Here is a 19,841-nt window from a genome sequence, read left to right on the forward strand (position 1 = left end):
AGGTCACATTGTGAAGACTTCACTTGTTCCATTAAATAAATGTGCCACGTTTCCTTGTTTCTCTGTATGTTTCTTGTTGGGATTTTGGCATTTGACAAATCAACAATCTCTTTTAGACTTGCAATTTGGTTCTGTATAGAGAGGATTTTCTCTACTCAAACTGATTAGAGGTTCTGGAGACCTCTCAAGCCTTTTCTGTGGATGCATTCTCTCTGGGCTTATCTATGTAATCTCCTAAATGAGGAGTTAGCTGGTATCTACTCAAGAGTTCTCTTGTGTCTGTCCTCACTAGGGACTCTCCAGTGCGATAGTAAGCAGTGATATCATTGCTTCTTGCAGTTCCACATGTCTGTCTGTGGTACTGTACTCTGGTGTATACTGATTGTTCTCTAAGACTCACAGGCTTGCACCTTGTTCCTGCCTGTGCTTAGATTCAGGCGAGACAGTAATCAGTCCCTCATACAGCACCCACTAAAAGTCAGAATCTTAGGGACTTCCCTGGTGATCCAATGGCTAAAACTCCAAGCTCCCAATGCAGGGGACCCTCGTCAGGGAACTAGATCCCACATGCGGCAACTAAGATTTCACATGCCACAGCTAAAGATCCCACATGCAGCAACTAAGAACTAGCACAGCCAAATAAATATTTTAAAAAGTTAATAAAAGTCAGAATGTTAGATGTATGTTCTATTCTTTTCTCTCCCCAGGCAGTAAATGGGATCTGAGGGTTTTCTCCAAATCACACTGCACAGCATAAAGGGCTCTGGCAAATTCAGTTGAGTTCAGTTCAGTCACTTAGTCGTGTCCAACTCTTTGCAAGCCCATGGACTGCGGCATGCCAGGCTTACCTGTCCATCACCAACTCCTGGAGCTTGCTCAAATTCAGGTCCATTGAGTCAGTGACACCATCTAACCATCTCATCCTCTGTTGCCCCCTTCTTCTCCTGACTTTGATCTTTCCCAGCATCAGGGTTTTGTCCAATGAGTCAGTTCTTCATATCAGGTGGCCAAAGTATTGTAGTTTCAGCTTCAGCATCAGTCCTTCCAATGAATATTCAGAACTGATTTCCTTTAGGATTGACTAGTTGGATCTCCTTGCAGTCCAAGGGACTCTCAAGAGTCTTCTCCAACACCTCAGTTTAAAAGTATCAATTCTTCGGTGCTCAGCTTTCTTTATAGTCCAACTTTTACATCCATACATGACCAGTGGAAGAACCATAGCTTTGACTAGATAGACCTTTATTGGCAAAGTAATGTCTCTGCTTTTTAATGTGCTGTCTAGGTTGGTCATAGACAGCGCTTCCGAGGAGTAAGCGTCTTTTAATTTCATGGCTGCAGTCACCATCTGCAGTGATTTTTGAGCCCAAGAAAATAGTCTCTGTTTCCATTGTTTCCCCATCTATTTGTCATGAAGTGATGGCACCAGATGCCATGATCTTAATTTTTGAATGCTGAGTGTTAAGCCAACTTTTTCACTCTCCTCTTTCACTTTCATTAAGAGGTTTTTGTTCTTTGATTTCTGCCATAAGTGTCCCAGATTTTCATACCAGGGTTTGATATGGTTATTTTTGCACCTTGCGTGGGGTGCAGGAGCCTTTTAACTTGTTTTCTGCTCTCTCACATAAGTATTAGGTCTGTGTACTGTTGGGCACGCACAAAATGATGAGAGTCCAGGGCTTCCTATTCCACCACCTTACTGATATTATTCTGGTTTTGTATGTGTGCATGCGCAATCATGTCTGACTCTGAGCGACTCCACGAGGCTCCCCTGTCCATGGGATTTTCCAGGCAAGAACACTGGAGTGGGTTGCCATTTCCTCCTCCCCGGGATCGTCCTGACCTAGGGATCGAAGCCATGTCTCTGGTATCTCCTGCATTGGCAGGCAGATTCTTTACCACTGGGTCACCTAGGAAGCCATTACTTCTGAGCTTGACCCTCTTTTAAAGTTCTCATCTGATTAGGCTGGGTCCATAAAGGATAATCTCCCTTTTGATTCATTTAAAGGGACCTGATTAGGTATTTTAATTTCATCCACAAAACCTTTACAATTTGCTATATTCGATTAATTAGAAGCCAAATCACAAGTTCTACCCATATTCAAGGGGAAGGAATTACACAAAGATACATATGTCAGGGATCAGAACCATGGATACTTTGTCAGAATTCTGCCTCCCACACCAGTCATATCTTATGTTGGTGATATGGGTACTTCCAGAGATGCTAGAGTCTAACCTCAAGTGCTTCCAGGACCTACAGGAAATCTTGGCATAGAACTGTTCTCTGACCCCTCTTAAAGGTAAAAATGGAACACTTGTTCTAATGCCACTCTCTTCTCTCATTAGCTAAGGATGTAACAAAGGCTGAGTACACGAGGCAGGCTCTTACCAAAGATTTTATTTTTGAGTAAATGACTACATTTAAATTTTCTGGTATTTCACAACCCAATAGCTTCACTCCATTGTTCCCTGAATGTCCCACATCTCTGAGCCTTTGTTTGGAAAGTTTTATGTATCACTGAGTTGTACAAAACAGAAACCTACTCAAGTGAGCTTCAGAAAACATTAGAGGATTTTTAGTGTGGATCTAGAAGAAACTCCCAGAATCCAAGCATATTAATTGGGTTTTATCAGGGACTGAAACTAATATAGATATATATAGTTTTAGTTAATAAAGAAATGTACATAAAATACATAAAAGCTAATATAGAAAAATATTAATGGAAAAATCTAGATGATGTATGTTCCTTAAAAGCTTTTACACTTGCTGGGGGAAAAAAAAGTGTAGGTATAAGAACAGAAAAACAGACCAAAAGAATACTATAGAGAGCTTGGAAAGTCTGTGTATGCAGATACATCTGATATATAATAATGACTGCAACACAGATCAATAGAAAGACATAAGCTTGTTTAGTAAATGATGTAAACAAGGAGGCTGATCCCAACATTAGATCATATACCATGACGGACTTCAAAGGATTAAAATCTGAATATTAATAATAAATAGCTAACTAGTAGAAGTAAATGTGAGAAAATAGCTTTTTGATACAGCAACAGGGAAGACTTAAGAATAAAGCATGCTAATTTGTCTTCATCTATGTTAAACTTTTTTTTCTAAAACACACCATTAACAAAGTTAAACAAACTAGACTGGGAATAGATATTTGCAATGCCTAAAATGAAAGGAGAATAATATTTAGAATAGACAAGGACCTACTACAAATCAGCCTTGTAAACATCAGAAAAATGGGCACAGGAATAGGCTAATTATATAATGGTAAACCTTAATGGCTAACAAGTCTATGTACTTGTCAAACTCACAAGTAATTAAAGGAATGAAATTTAAACCAATGCCAAATAGAATGTTATATTCATCAAACATGCAAAAGTTAGAAAGTCACATAATACTATTTGCAAATATGTGGGGAAATGAGATTCATATTAGCTAGTGAGAGTATCAACTGATGCAGACTTTGTGGAAGATGGTTTTAGTGGTATTCTGTGAAATTAATAGTATCTATGACTAAGCAATTGTACTCCTATATATTCTAGACAAATTTTCAGTTTCAAAAGAATGAAATGAATGCAGATACTCACCACTGTGGTGTTTATGGCAGCAGGGAGGTGATGTGGAAGCATCAGAAGTGTACTTCACTATAAAAATGGATAAGCCAAAGGTAGTGGGGTCAAACTGTATGTATACACATCATGTGTGAAAGAAAAGATCAAGAGCTTGCTGCATTTACTTGTGTAAATAGAAAACACAAACACGCATAACACTAAACGTCTTTGTGTTATCACTATTCACATTAATTCCAACTTAGAATCTTCTATTTCATACCCACATTATCAATACTGCTGCTGCTGCTGCTAAGTTGCTTCAGTACTAAGTACACTTATCTCTGCTCTACTACAGAGGTTTTGGTTCTATTATTTCTTGGATCCCAATCTACTTTTGAGATTAAATTTTCACTTTATTCCAATATATTCCCTAGTACATCTTTTTTATTTACATTAAAAAAATTTTGTTTGTCTGTACCATGTAGCATGTGGGATCTTAGTTCCCTGACCAGAGATCAAACCCATGCTCCCTGCAGAAGCAGCACAGTCCTAACCACGAGACCACCAGGAAGTCCAATCTTCTGGTACACATTTTGGAAAGGTTATATGGGAGGTAAATTTTGAAACCTTGGATTTCTAAAATGGTATTTTGTTCTCAGATTGAAACAAAAGTTTTGGATATATGGTGATGAAAAAATTTTAAGTCAATCTGATTTTGTTCAATTTGCAAGTAACTTCCTTCACATTTTGGAACTTTGCATGGTGTCCTTTTATCTGCTCTGAATGTCATGAAGATGAATTTAGAAGTATATGCAAGTTACAGTTTTTGTTAAGTTATGAATGGACCAAATTTGATCTGCAGACCTATGTTGTGCTTCAGAACTTGGAAACTTTTGAATAATTTCAAATGAGAATGATTCCTCATTCTGAATCTATCGCCTCTCTTTCCTATTGGATCCAAGTTGGAACATGAAGACTTCTCATCTCACATCACACTATTTAATTATTTTGCCTTCTATTCTATGGGACCGAAATCTAGATGGGGTGATTTGCTCTTTAGATGTCTACTTCCTACTTCTCAGCACAACTGTTGAATTTCTGGCAAGTTCTACTTTATATTATAAAGATATTTAAATGTTCCTAAGCTTGTTTTGTAAATTCAACATTCTCACTTATCCATCAGAAGACACTGCTTTCAAATACTGATTTCTTTGCTTTCTTCTCGCTGTTGTTTTTCAATTGTTTGCTATTGTTGTCATCGTAGTATCTGATTGCAATAAGTGAATAACCTTCTCAAAATACCTGCACTGATGGTGGATGAAGGGGACGTTGAACAGCCACTTCAAAATGACGGCACTCGTTTCTTTCTAATCTATGCATCCACACTCACTGCTGCTGTCCTAGTCAGACGTCTCCTACACACTGCTTGGCATAAAAATGGTCATTATCCTGAACAGTCTCATGATACAGCACCCAATCATTACAAAAACTCTTTCTTCATTGTCCCTCCCTACTTTTGAGGTTTCCTTGAAGTCAAATTCACCTTCAGTGGTAGTCTTCTGTCCCTATCTGTCCTAGGTCTTCCAACAACTCTTCAAAGTTTATCTGTCCACCGCACTCGTTTCCCCAAACTTTGGAAATTTAAATACTTTCACCTATCAGAGTATTCATGATGTTTGTCATTTCTCGGGGTGTGGATGGGAGGGGAAGCAGAAGCATGAACCAATATGCAACCTTGAACAATTTCCTTTGGGAGATAAACCTGCACATGGTTCTAGGGAAAACCAACCCTCTTTTGAAGGATGATCCTAATATGAAAGAAATGTTTTACTATCCATTCCAGGATGACATTAGTTCTGAGCATTAGGTTTTGCCTTTCATGAAGAGGGGCCCTACAATCATCCATCCTAAAAACTCATGTTCCACATACTGATTTTTCTTTGACTTTATTTGATTTCTTCATTTTTAATTTACTTTTCTTAGTGTTCTGTCAAGGAAATCAGTTGGGAAGAACACATAAAAAGATCCTTTAAAGCTCTGCCTTGGAGTAACAAAATTGGTTTGATTAGATTTAAGGAAAGTAGTTAGTGGAAAACTATTTGTCAGCAATCTTCTTCATAGAAAATAAAAATAGCTCTATTAAATCACAAGGTGGTGGGGAAGAGAACATAATTTTATAGCTTATACTTTTTAATTCACCAGTGATATATGAGCTTCTCATACTTCATCCTGAAATTACACTGAGGACTGTTTTAGAAGTTATATTGGCCAGATGAAATCCCATGAGACATTGTAATTGTCCCTCCTTGTTATATCTGAAGTGGGAATGGTATCAGTAATATCATTTTTCAGCCTCTTTCTTAAGACTCCCACAGAAAGGTTCAGGAATACCTTAATCGTTCTCTAAAATAAAACCTGAGTAGCTTCTACTGAGGTATTTTTCCCAAATAAACTTTCACAGTTTAGAATTCTGCTTAAATTTTAGGACTGTACCTTTTCGAAAGTGAAAGCATTAGTCACTCAGTCCTGTCTGACTCTTTGTGACGCTATGGACTGTAGCATGTTAGGCTCCTCTGTCCATGGAATTCTCCAGGCAAGAATACTGGAGTGCATAGCCATTCCCGTCTCCAGGGGATCGTCCCAACCCAGAGACCAAACGCAGGTCTCCCACGTTGCAGGCAGATTCTTTACCATCTGAGCCACCAGTGAACATTTTTGGGGACTATAATTTTTAATTTTGCAAACTGCTTCACAAAGAGAATGTGAAGTACTAAAAAGAAGATAGCATTCTCTTACACATTTTCTAAAGCTATAAATGACTGTGCTTGCTATTCCCTGGGCTTAAAAGTTCTGCAGAGGTAAAGAAACTACAGCTTTAGATGTTAAGATGGTCAACCTTGTCAAAATTCTCTTTTAGAAACAAAGGGATTACCTAAAGGTTTGAGCTGGCTGTTTATATAATCTAGCATATCTTTTAAAAGTAGTTTCTTGTTCTCTGTAAATCATCAACTATGTGTATTTATTAATGCTTTTGACAAAACAAAATTAATTTTAACTTTAATCTCTTTCATAAGAAATCGATTTATTATACATTAGATAAGATGGATAGCTAATAAGAACTTCAAATAATGAAAAAAGTATCTTTTCAATAAGATATGCCTGATCACCAATCTTGAACTAAGTAAAAAACATTTCCATCTACACCTATGGCTTCCTTTGGAAGTAAAAAACAGTAAGGTAAACCTGTATTTCCTTCATACCCAGGAATACAAGGGACTAAATGGTTAAAGAAAACAGCTGTCTTTTTATGACAATTTTTCTCACCCTGAATTTCTAAATCACACTTTAAATAGCATTAGTTTATCTATCTATTCACTGTGCTACTTCTAACAATCTAGATGTATAACAAAAGTTTAGAATGTTTTACAAATGCTAATAGGATTTTCTTTTAAGCACAGCAAATATCTAAAACTTTACTTCTGTTCATGGTGATGTTTGTGTTTGAAGAATTTTTCAAGTATATATACAACTTTAAGTCCAAAGAGATCAGAAAAATATTTACAAAATAAGTATGTAGGGAATTTTAGAATTTCATAGACCCAGAGGAACCAATGATTCTTTAATGAGTCAGCATAAAACGGTAGTTTGTGTAAACAATTCTATTCTGGACATATAATTTTTAATTAAAATTTTAGGATGGTCAATTTTAAACACTCTTATTAAAAATAAGATAGTTTTGGTTTTAATGACTTGCTATATAATACTTATTAAAAATAAGTATGTCAATTACGGGCATGGGCTTTAACTACAAATTACTCATCAAATTTCTCTTCAGAAGATTTAAATTATTACTTTTATTCAAGTATTGAAATTTTGTCACTATCAAAACAAAAATTCTAATGAAGCATTATTATTTCTAATTTTCCAGTAGTTTAGAAAAAAACTTTGGCTATACATTTAAGTACAAAACTATTTTTAGTTTATATGTCCTATTATTTATCTTGGTAACAAACTTTCTTACTTGACTATGTGTTATGAGAACATTAAACACATTTTTTTAATTAACTAGAATACTAGTGCATATAATACTTGTTGCACTTGTAATATTTCAATATACTACGCAGACAACTAACTTAAGTTGATCACTGATAAATCAATTGTTCTTTGTGGTCTATTTCCCTTTTCAAAATCATAGCTTGTGTATCTGATTCAAGCTAAAGAAGGAAAACATGTCATAATTATACTTATTTTTATGAAAAGCGAAAGTAGCTCAGTTGGGTCCAACTCTTTGCAGCCCCATGGACGATACAGTTCATGGAATTCTCCAGGCCAGAATACTGGAGTGGGTAGCCAGTCCCTTCTCCAGGGGATCTTTCCAATCCAAGGACTGAACCCAGGTCTACCAAATTGCTGGCGGATTCTTTACCAGCTGAGCCACCAGGGAAGCCTAAGAATACTAGAGTGGGTAGCCTTTCCCTTCTCCAGTGGATCTTCCCAACCCAGGAATTAAACTGGGGTCTCTTGCATTGCAGGCAGATTCTTTACCAGCTGAGTTACCAGGAAACAGAATATGACTGTGAAAAATCGACTGAAACCAATACAAGATGGGAATAATTTAGAATGCCAAAATTAGTATTTTTAAATAAACTATGAATAAAGGGGACACCGAGGCTTGTCTTAAAGAAGCTGTTTGTCATTTTTTTAGAGATTACAACACACATACAATAAATGAATTTTATCAAAATACAGCACATTTTTCTACTATATTCATAAAAATCAATTCCTATGCAAATAGTACTGAAAATCAACTAAAATGAGTTAAAATTTACAAAGAGTTGTTAAAGGGTTTCAATCAATATTATTAAAACTATACAGTACAATAATCAATTGATAACATCTTGAAAGAAGTGCAGTATTGGAGTTCACATCTTTTAAAAAGTACTGCCTATTTACGATGACTAGCAAGAAACAAATGAGTTCAACTCACTTTTGCAAAAATAATGTAGATTACTATTTTCGCTAGTCCTATAAAAGACTTTACCTTCAAACAAGGTTGAAGAACAAAGCATAACAGATTAAAAATACCAAAATTATATTCTTAGTAATTAAAAATGAATTGTAATAACTGAATATTGCTCTAAAGAAAGGCTCCAGACTAGCCTCAACTAAAAACAGTTCTTGGTCTTCTATGGCACTTTTTTCTGGTCCAAATAACTATGCGTTAATTCTCACCATTGCATGTTATTCAAATTGTATTTGATTACATAGAACAAAAAGAAATAAAAGTAATGGTCTGAACAAAATTCATAAACTATCAAACATTTGTTACACTAACGAGGAACAAAGGCAGTTGGTGGTAAAACACGATCACACATACACTTAGAAACCCTTTAAAGACTTTGGAGTGCCGAGTTCACACTTCCTGTTGCCTGTAGGAACAGCCCTTCCTTGAACACCGTCTCACACGGGCAGGCTCAGGGCCCGCCCCTTTGCTCTCGATTCTCCACAGCAGTCCTCTATCGCTATGCCAGTTTCACAGACTCGCTTTGGTTTCCTAGCTCCATGCGCACTGTTTTCCTTCTACTTCACCAAGGCAACGTGAGGCCAAACAACATCAAGAGGCCTTCCAAAATCTTCTTACATTTTCTGTTACAGCAACACTATCTCAAAACTGGCCATTTTAGTTTCATTTGTTGCCTAAAGTAAAAATTATAAATTAAGTTTAAAATGGAGTACTAATTATAAAACAGATTGCAAGTACCACCATTTGCAAAAAAAAGAACAAAAAATCAAGGGATTTCTGCAACACAGAAAATGCATGGATGAAAAAAAAACAGAAAGAGAATCCATGGACATTCATCTACAGTAGAGTTAAAATTTCCTTTGACTAAAAAATTGAGAATTGATTGACTGGTAGCAACTGTATAGTCAAAGGCTATGACAAGAACAAATCCTATAGAGCTCATAAAACACAATTTATTGTCTTTTTTATTTCTTTAAAAAGATATCACATTTTATTGCATTATTCTATTAATAAGAACACATTAACAACTGTTTTTTCATTCTTTGCTTCCAGATTTTTATAGAAAATAACTGTTTTAATCTGGCCTTGGAAAGGGAACCCACCTGCGCCACCTTCACCTACTCACTCTTCAGTTCAATATGCACATAGCAAAAGCCAACACTTCAAATCTCTTGCCCACATTAAAAGAAAAGTTTCAGCAGAAAAACATTAATACAAGTTGAATAAAAATAAGGGCATAAAAGCTATGAGATAGACAGCTCTGCCATCTGTCTCTGGGCTACAATCAAGGCTAACTAGAGCCTTGCACAGAGTTCAATCATGAGTATGAAATCCAAAAATAAACCTACACTCTATACAAAAACAACATACATCTGTTTTTGTAGCCTTGATTGCTATGTTTAAAAACCTAACGAGAAGTTTTATATGGTATGAATTCAATAGTCTCCCCCATATACTGTACAGTGGTTCTTTCCCTCTAATCACAAGTTCCATTATTTCATTAATGTACAAATTTTAACATAATTTTTTGAGTTCTTCTTTATATATAAAAATAGTCAAAATATTAATTTCCCCGCAAGTATCTTCCAATAAATCTTGCTGTCTCTCCATTTTTTTAGTCCACGGCTCTTATGAGGAAACCTCTCTTAAGATGATGAGTTCTACTGTGTTCTGGAAAGTTTTTAGCAAGGACACTGCTTGTCCATGTTCAATATTGATAAAACTGTAGCCGTTAGCCTAGAAGAGAGAAGAAAAAGACTTAAAAATTTTTTTCATAATAATTTGTGTTTGCACATTTAAATTTCTGCCAGGTAGTCCACAAATCTGGCAGAAAATAAGAATCATTTTGGCAATTTAAAACAACATCTACATTCCTGGGCTCCACCCCATCTCTATGGAAATAAAAGCTCTAAAGGTAGGACCGAGGAACCTGGATCTTGTCCACTTTTTCAGATGATTCTTATGTAGCAATCCTGGTATTAGGAAGCACTTGTCTAAGACATAGTGTCAGACATGGCATTGAGTGTATACACACTACGGTGAAGCTGAGGTTGCCAAGTTACAAGGGTGGTAGAAGAGGCACAATAAAGGACAGAAATGGATCTAACAGAAGCAGAAGATATTAAGAAGAGGTGCCAAGAATACACGGAAGAACTATACAAAAAAGATCTTCACGACCCAGATAATCACGATGGTGAGATCACCAACCTAGAGCCTGACATTCTGGAATGTGAAGTCAAGTGGGCCTTAGGAAGCATCACTGAACAAAGCTAGTGGAGGTGACGGAATTCCAGTTGAGCTATTTCAAATCCTAAAAGATGATGCTGTGAAAGAGTTGCACTCAATATGCCAGCAAATTTGGAAAACTGAGGAGTGGCCACAGGACTGAAAAAAGGTGTTTTTATTCCAATCCCAAAGAAAAGTAATGCCAAAGAATGATCAAACTACCACACAATTGCACTCATCTCACACACTGGTGAAGTAATGCTCAAAATTCTCCAAGCCAGGCTTCAACAGTACGTGAACCATGAACTTCCAGATGTTCAAGCTGGATTTAGAAAAGGCAGAGGAATCAGAGATCAAATTGCCAACATCTGCTGGATCATCGAAAAAGCAAGAGAGTTACAGGACAATATCTACTTTTGCTTCACTGACTATGACATGGATTGTGTGGACCACAACAAACTATGGAAAAATCGTCAAGGGATGGGAATACCAGGCCACCTGACCTGCCTCTTGAGAAATCTGTATGCAGGTCAGGAAGCAACAGTTAGAACTAGACATGGAACAACAGACCAGTTCCAAATAGGGAAAGGAGTATGTTAAGGCTGTATATTGTCACCCTGCTTATTTAACTTCTATGCAGAGTACATCATGAGAAACGCTGGTCTGGAAGAAGCACAAGCTGGAATCAAGATTGCTGGGAGAAATATCAATAACCTCAGACATGCAGATGACACCACCCTTATGGCAAAAAACGAAGACGAACTAAACAGCCTCTTGATGAAAGTGAAAGAGGAGAGTGAAAAAGCTGGCTTAAAACTCAACATTCACCAGATGGTCAACACCGAAATCAGATTGATTATATTCTTTGCAGCCAAAGATGGAGTAGCTCTATACAGTCAGCAAAAACACCCAGAGCTGACTATGGCTCAGATCATGAACTCCTTATTGCCAAATTCAGATTTAAACAAAGTAGGGAAAACCACTAGACCATTCAGGTATGACCTAAATCAGATCTCTTATGATTATACAGTGGAAGTGAGAAATAGATTTAAGGGACTAGATCTGACAAGAGTATCTGATGAACTATGGACAGAGGTTCATGATATCGTACAGGAGGCAGTGATCAAGATCATCCTCAAGAAAAAGAAAGGCAAAAAGGCAAAATGATTGTCTGAGGAGGCCTTACAAGGAGCTGGGATAAGAAGAGAAACGAAAGGCAAAGAAGAAAAGGAAAGATATATCCATCTGAATGCAGAGTTCCAAAGAATAGCAAGGAAAGGTAAGAAAGCCCTCCTCATTGATCAGTGCAAAGAAACAGAGGAAAACAACAGAATGGGAAAGGCTAGAGATCTCTTCAAGAAAATCAGACATACCAAGGGAACATATCATGCAAAGATGGGGCTCAATAAAGCACAGAAATGGTATGGATCTAACAGAAGTAGAAGATATTAAGAGGTGGCAAGAATACACAGAATGTACAAAAAAGATCTTCATGTCGCAGATAATCACGATGGTGTGATCACTCACCTAGAGACAGACATCCTGAAATGTGAAGCCAAGTGGGCCTTAGAAAGCATCATTACAAACAAAGCTAGTGGAGGTGATGGAATTCCAGTTGAGTTATTTCAAATCCTAAAAGATGATGCTATGAAAGTGCTGCACTCAATATGCCAGCAAATTTGGAAAACTCAGCAACGGCCACAGGACTGGAAAAGGTGCGTTTTTATTCCAATCCCAAAGAAAGGTAATGCCAAAGAATGCTCAAACTACCACACAATTGCATTCATCTCACATGCTAGTAAAGTAATGCTCAAAATTCTCAAAGCCAGGCTTCAGAAATACGTGAACTGTTAACTTCCAGATGTTCAAATTGGATTTAGAAAAGGCAGAGGAACCAGAGATCAAATTGCCAACATCCGCTGGATCATCGAAAAAGCAAGAGAATTCCAGAAAAACATCTATTTCTGCTTTATAGACTATGCCAAAGCCTTTGACTGTGTGGATCACAATAAACTGCAGAAAATTCTGAAAGAGATGGGCATACAGACCACCTGACCTGCCTCTTAAGAAATCTTTATGCAGGTCAGGAAGCAACAGAACTGGACATGGAACAACAGACTGGTTCCAAACGGGATAAGGAGTACGTTAAGGCTGTATACTGTCACCCTGCTTATTTAACTTCTATGCAGAGTACATCATGAGAACGCTGGGCTGGAAGAAGCACAAGCTGGAATCAAGATTGCCGGGAGAAATATCAATAACCTTAGATATGCAGATGACACCACCCTTATGGCAGAAAGCGAAGAACTAAAGTGCCTCTTGATGAAAGTCAAAGAAGAGAGTGAAAAAGTTGGCTTAAAGTTCAACATTCAGAAAACTAAGATCATGGCATCCAGTCCCACCACTTCACGCCAAATAGATGGAGATACAGTGGAAACACTGGCAGACTTTATTTTTTTGGGTTCCAGATGGTAGAGATGCAGCCATCACTGCAGTTGGCGACTACAGCCATGAAATTAAAAGACACTTACTCCTTGGAAGGAATATGACCAACCTAGACAGCATATTAAAAAGCAGAGACACTACTTTGCCAATAAAGGTCCGTCTAGTCAAGGCCTTGGTTCTTCCAGTAGTTACGTATGGATGTGAGAGTTGGACTATAAAGAAAGCTGAACGCCAAAAAATTGATGCTTTTGAATTGTGGTGTTGGAGAAGACTCTTGAGAGTCCCTTGGACTGCAAGGAGATCCAACCAGTCCATCCTAAAGGAGATCAGTCCTGAGTGTTCACTGGAAGGACTGATGTTAAGTTGAAACTCCAGTACTTTGGCCACCTGATGTGAAGAGCTGACTCATTTGAAAAGACTGGTGCTGGGAGGGATTGAGGGCTGGAGGAGAAGGGGACGACAGTGAATGAGATGGTTGGATGGCGTCACTGACTCAATGGAGATGAGTTTGAGTAAACTCCAGGAGTTGGTAATGGACAGGGAGGCCTGACGTGCTGCAGTTCATGGGGTTGCAGAGTCAGACACGACTGAGCGACTGAACTGAACAGAAGATCATGGCATCTGGTTCTATCAGTTCATGGTAAATAGATGGGGAAACAGTGGAAACAGTGACAGACTTTATTTTCTTGGGCTCCAAAACATTGCAGATGGTGACTGCAGCTTGAAATTCAAAGACACTTACTCCTTCGAAGAAAAGTTATGACCAACCTAGACAGTATTAAAAAACAGAGACATTACTTTGCCAACAGAGGTCCATCTAGTCAAAGCTATGGTTTTTCCAGTAGTGATGTATGGATGTGAGAGTTGGACTATAGAGAAAGCTGAACACCAAAGAATTGATGCTTTTGAACTGTGGTGTTGGAGAAGACTCTTGAGAGTCCCTTGGACTCAAAGAGATCCAACCAGTCCATCCTAAAGGAAATCAGACCTAAATACTCTTTGGAAGGACTGATGCTGAAGCTGAAACCCAATACTTTGGCCACCTGATTTGAAGAACTGACACATTTGAAAAGACCCTGGCGCTGGGAAAGTTGAAGGTAGGAGGAGAAGGGGATGACAGAGGATGAGATGTCTGGATGGCATCACTGATCAATGGACATGAGTTTGAGTAAACTCCAGGAGTTAGTGATTGACAGAAAGGCCTGGTGTGCTGCAGTCCATGGGGTTGCAAAGAGTCAGACACGATTGAATGACTGAACTGAGGAGAGGTTGAGGTCCAGTCTTCCCACTTGCCCAGGAGCCATCAGAGCAAGAACACTATACTTCTTGTGATAGGTTAAACATTTAATGAGGTCTTACTCTACACCAGATACACAGTTCTAAATGCCTCTCAGTACTTCTTAAATTAAATCTTTTAATTCTCATAACACACAAAAGGGATTCTTTCTCATCTTATTTTAGAACAAGCTAACATTCGTAACTTGCGCAACTTGCTCTTGCCATTGATGGTTGGATGGCATCGCTGACTACTGCACGTGAGTGTGAGCAAGCTCCAGGAGATGATGAAGGACAGGGAAGCCCAGTGTGCCGCAGTCCATGGGCTCCCAAAGAGCTGGACACGGCTGGACAACGACATTTATAAACTTAATCAAAAGGCTAGGATATATTTCAAAACTGCTAAGGTGTCTTTAAAATTATTAGTATGATTTTTCAAGGTATAAGGCAGAAGTATTTAAGCTATGAAAGCACTAGAGAGTAGCCTATAAGAATGCCTCTGTTCAATCACAAATATCTAAAGATAACTTCATAAAATGCTTATTTTCTAATCTGGCATTTGATGAGTTCAGATATTATTTTAAAAAAAGAAAAGAAAAGAAGATAATGAAAGATGTATCTTAAGTTACCTGAATAATTTTATCACCTGGCTGCAATAATTTTGATGCTGGTCCTTCAGGCTGTACCCTTGTTACAAATATACCCTTTAATAACAACAAAAAAAGATAATTATTTATTGGAAAGAAGTATGCATAAAAAGAAGAGTACCAAGGAGCAATCGTTTTTATAGTATGCAAATATTTGAATTGTGGTACAAGTTTTCTCCCTGTCTTCTCCAATACTGTGATAATGCTATGTTATTTGTGCTTCTGGTGATTCTTACAGTAGTACAGTGATTTTTTGTCAAAGTGATAAAAAAGTACATATATAGATGTGTAGAAAAGTATTAACAATTAAAATGTCACTTCACAATATAAAGAACATTAATATTTTGGAGTTAAATTTGTATTCCTCAAACAATTAATTTGTAGCGATCACATTTCAAAACTAAAAGCTGAACAGGGAAATCATAAGGTGACGTCTATCTAGATTTAAATAAATATCTGTTAGATTTTTACTTATGCATAAAAGGCATTAATTTAGTGAATAAAAATTAATGGGCATTTCAAGGATATATAAACAAAACTCACATCGTCATCAGGTCTGAATGGGTTTCCTCTTCCCCCAACCCCTCCTGATATGCTAAATCCAAGTTCTGGATCCTTTTCAACTCTTACTCGAATCTGAGTTAACACAAAAATAAACTTATTGCTGTATCAGGAAAAGTTACAATGATATTCATATGGTAAATTAAGCTCAAGAAAACATAAATATGCAAGAATTCACCAAAAATAAACACTTGGGCAGATGAAATGAAATTACAATGTGAAATAATATGTTAATGAGTTAGTGAGTTAAAGGCACAGCTAAGATTATAAAGCATAGCTCCTAAATCAATCTATTGCTATCTTATGAGGATTATACAACCAATTACTGTTGACTTTATATATTTTGGACATCACAGACTCTAATGACATAGAGCATACACACAAAACATGTACTTTATCATCAATTTCCATTTGCAAACATCTAAATTACATAGTATTTCTGACTATGTTTCATAAGACATATAAAAGATCCCTGGGTGGTTGTTAGGAGGCTAACTTCTTTCTTTAATCTGTTTATACCCTTTAAAGGAGCTAGGATTGATGATCAATTGGTATTTTTACAATCAAGCTATAGAAAAAGAGGCAAGAGCTAAATTTTGTTGTAAAACACTCTCTTTCTCCAGAAACTAAAACAAAATGAATGATACATTTCTCTAAGTTTCTAATGATATTATTTTATTAATAAACTATCAAAATACATGAATATATGACTGTTGACTTTGAAAGTAGTTTCTAAGATTTAATTCTCAAAGCTCTTTGGAGACTATAGTCCAGTTTCAGAAACCAAGTATCAAATAGCAATTAGCAGATATAATATGCCCTTAAAGTTTAAAGGTCTACTATTTATATTCCTGAAGAACACTTGATTATTGGAACATCATCAACCAGTTTGGAAAAACAACCACCTTAGGGAAAATAAATCATGCCCTCAACGCTATATCCTATGTCAATTTATCAGAATGGGCGGGGGAATCACACAGTCAAGTTAAACCACAAAGTTTAATACCTTATAAACTACATGAAAACCAAACTATTAAAATGGTAAAAACTATGTTAAAATTCTATATGGATTTATTGCTATAATTAAATAACCTATAAAATACATTAAAAGCTTAGTCTCATATTCCAAATAGTCTTGATCATTCTTACCTCTTGCCTCGCCAGTTCATGGCCTTGTCTAGGAGAACAATGGGGCTGTGTGTATGGAGGCTGGTGGGCCACTTTCAGCATCAAGTAATCAATTAGTTGTTCTCTAGAGGGATGCCTTGCCACAGATGCCTGAGGAAGGGGGTGATGTATTTGACTATAATTTGCCTGAGGCCTGAGAGGCTGGCCCATCTGTCCATTACTCAAAGGCATCTAAGAAAAACATGAAGTGTCTTAAAATGACCAATAATAATGTCTTATAACAAATATTTGGATTTTCTTCTTGGAGCATTACAAAAGCACTTGAATTTAACATTCTAAATCACATTATCACGCCATGTATGCCATTTTTTTTTTCTGATTTTACACTTTTAAAAGGAAAAGAAAAACCCTGTTAATGTCTTAATTCTAAGTCTGCCTGATGCTTGCTGATAGATTCACTCTTTTAAAGCTTCAAATTAATCACATCTACATTTAAAATTGTTTGCTTTTCTGTAACCGTAACCCAGTGTTAAAATGATAAAGTATGCCAAAATTTTAGAATTTAAGTAAGCCATTAAAAGGGAATCTTTTCCTATACTTAGTATCTCACATATACTCAAAAGATGCATTTGCTGTTTTCTGTGGTAGAATTTTTTCATAATCTGAGTATATTCTTCTACCTCTGTTCTTTCCTTTCCAGAATTAAAAAGCCAGTCCAGCAATGTAACAGAAAACTGATTCATTCCTTTCGTGTGTGTGTCTCAAGTTATAAAATTTTAAACTCTCTAAATACTAATTCCATAAAACGTGAGCCACAAAAGTTAAACCTTGACATTTTACTTTTCACAGACTAAACAAAAAAGTCCAGATTATTCTGTTGCTGTTAAAAGAATTATCTTTGTTTTAAAGACTCTTGTCTTTTAGACTTAAAAATAACCTTTGTGGAAATGTGATAATAGCTTATTCTGTTAGTGTGAGGAATCTATCTGAAAACAAAAGGGTTCTATTTACATTACAAATATATGCATATAAAGAGATTTTTGCATAGAAGAGGAAATAAATATATTAAAGCTATTCAATCATTCAAAACTTCACTGTTAACTATTAACCCACAAGGAAATTACAGAAAAACTGTGAGGGAAATTATTTGAGTCCCATTTCCCTAAAATTACCCAAAGTAGAAAAGTTTGGGAAAAGATTATGACAACAATTTCAGAACTATTTATTTATTTATGTGCATCATGCTGAGGAATACGAAGTATGGTTTTGGTGAAGAATATTTTTACTTAAACAGAGAGTTCTCTTGTTCACTGTATTATACTTAAGAATTTAGTAAAAATGACGTCTGGGTATTTTATGACAAGGCACAAAGATAACCCTCTACCACAAATCTTATATTGGTTAGAGGAGAAAGAGGTCCTGTATTCTCTGTTTTTTAAACTGTGGTTGTTTACCACTTGGTCACTAGACTTGAAGCAATTAATCTGTCCAGGAGCGCTTAAATACTGTGTGTGTGTGTTCAGCTGTTTTTGCCTCTTTGCAACCTCGCACACTATAGCCCTCAAGGCTCCTCTGTCCATGAGACTGCAGCTGTTTTTTTATGCACACTCTGCAGATAGCATTTGCTTTTCTCCATGCTAATACAACTTACTCCTATGGGCAGATTGAATACCTTTCTCCTAGGAAGAATACTCTAGACAATAACTACTTCTGACCCATTCTTAAGACTCCCTGACACATAGAACTTAGGCATACTTGACATTCTACATCAGTGTTAAACATAGCCATGGAATATACTAAACTATGATTAGCAGATAACTCAGGAGAATAAGACACATAAGACAAACTCGGTAACCAAAACTACAAAATGGTATTAAAAAGAAACTGGATAGGAGAGCTCAATTACAAGAAAAGCAGCCAAAAAAGGGTAAAATAAATAAATATGTGCAAACTTAAACGGGTGGGTTCCTACTCTTAAGGACAATGCAAAAGTTTATATAACTGTGCTTCACAATTATATCTGGTTATACTAGGGATACAGGCTTAGTTAAGATAAAAGAACAACTGAGGAAAATACTAAAGAAAAGAATTATGTATCCAGCACTGGAGACAAAAAAGTACTCTCTAAATGAGTGATGCTTTAGTTTAAAAGTAATAAGACTATAACCATCATTTATTTTATCATATATAAAAGTCTTTCAAAGTGATTTCCAGTTACATTAGAAGTATTATCTGTTAAAATGCCTTCATTATCCAATGACGAACTTAAGACAGGTTCATTTTTAACTCTCCAAATAGTTCACCATCAGGAATGCCCAAAAGCCTTTGATTCAAAAGACAAGATGATACTACAGAAATCCAAAATTAACAAAATGATTCTTCAGTGTGGACAAAATCATGGAATAAACTAAGAAACAGCAGAGTGAAATTTTATATCTTAACTAAGAAACAGCAGAGTGAAATTTTATATCTTATTTCTCAATTCTTAAAAAAAAAACTTACTAATCAAGCAGGAAAGGTCCTTGCAAAAGCATTTTCAGTGTTAAAACATATTTCTAGTTGAAAAGCTGTAAAACACAGTAAGCTCACAGATACTACTTCATTCCCTGAGCACCTACTTTCATCAGGCTGTCTGGAAGAACATCTGTGTGACTAAGTGTAGCTGATGGGTAGTTCTGCTGAATGAATATATCATCTTGACAAGGATCTCCTGGACAAGATGTCTGGGGATGCTTCAAATAAGGGGGAAATAAAAAATAAACAAATAATGATCTTTAAGATGTGAAACCAAAACAGTGATGACACTTAGGAGATACTGCTAGACAATGGAAAGACGAAGAACTGAATCAAACTTTACCATCATAACTGCATCTTTCTAAGGGCTGTTAACTAGATTTATTGTGGTAATCACTGTACAATACATACATGCATCAAACCATCATGATGTATACCTTCAACTAAAACAAGGTTATATGTCA

At 36.4% G+C, this 19,841-nt stretch overlaps 1 protein-coding gene across 40 annotated transcripts in view; it reads right to left on the minus strand.

Moving 5' to 3' along the window:
• Positions 1-8,230: 8,230 nt before the first annotated feature.
• The window catches only part of ERBIN (erbb2 interacting protein), a 127,533-nt gene continuing 115,922 nt past the window's right edge, over positions 8,231-19,841 (minus strand). For 10 of the 40 annotated variants that reach the window (XM_060400370.1, XM_060400354.1, XM_027980042.3 and 7 more), the window contains 5 exons: positions 19,482-19,595; positions 16,885-17,094; positions 15,718-15,810; positions 15,157-15,231; positions 8,231-10,318 (listed from right to left, as the gene is read on the minus strand). In XM_060400370.1, coding sequence (XP_060256353.1) covers positions 10,211-10,318; positions 15,157-15,231; positions 15,718-15,810; positions 16,885-17,094; positions 19,482-19,595 — 600 coding nt within the window. In that variant the 3' untranslated portion in view covers positions 8,231-10,210. The remainder of the gene's footprint in view (positions 10,319-15,156; positions 15,232-15,717; positions 15,811-16,884; positions 17,095-19,481; positions 19,596-19,841) is intronic. The other 30 variants (XM_060400364.1, XM_060400378.1, XM_027980049.3 and 27 more) reach the window with 4 other exon arrangements.

The sequence above is a fragment of the Ovis aries genome, chromosome 16 (genome assembly GCF_016772045.2).
Source record: "Ovis aries strain OAR_USU_Benz2616 breed Rambouillet chromosome 16, ARS-UI_Ramb_v3.0, whole genome shotgun sequence".
NCBI lineage: Eukaryota > Metazoa > Chordata > Mammalia > Artiodactyla > Bovidae > Ovis > Ovis aries.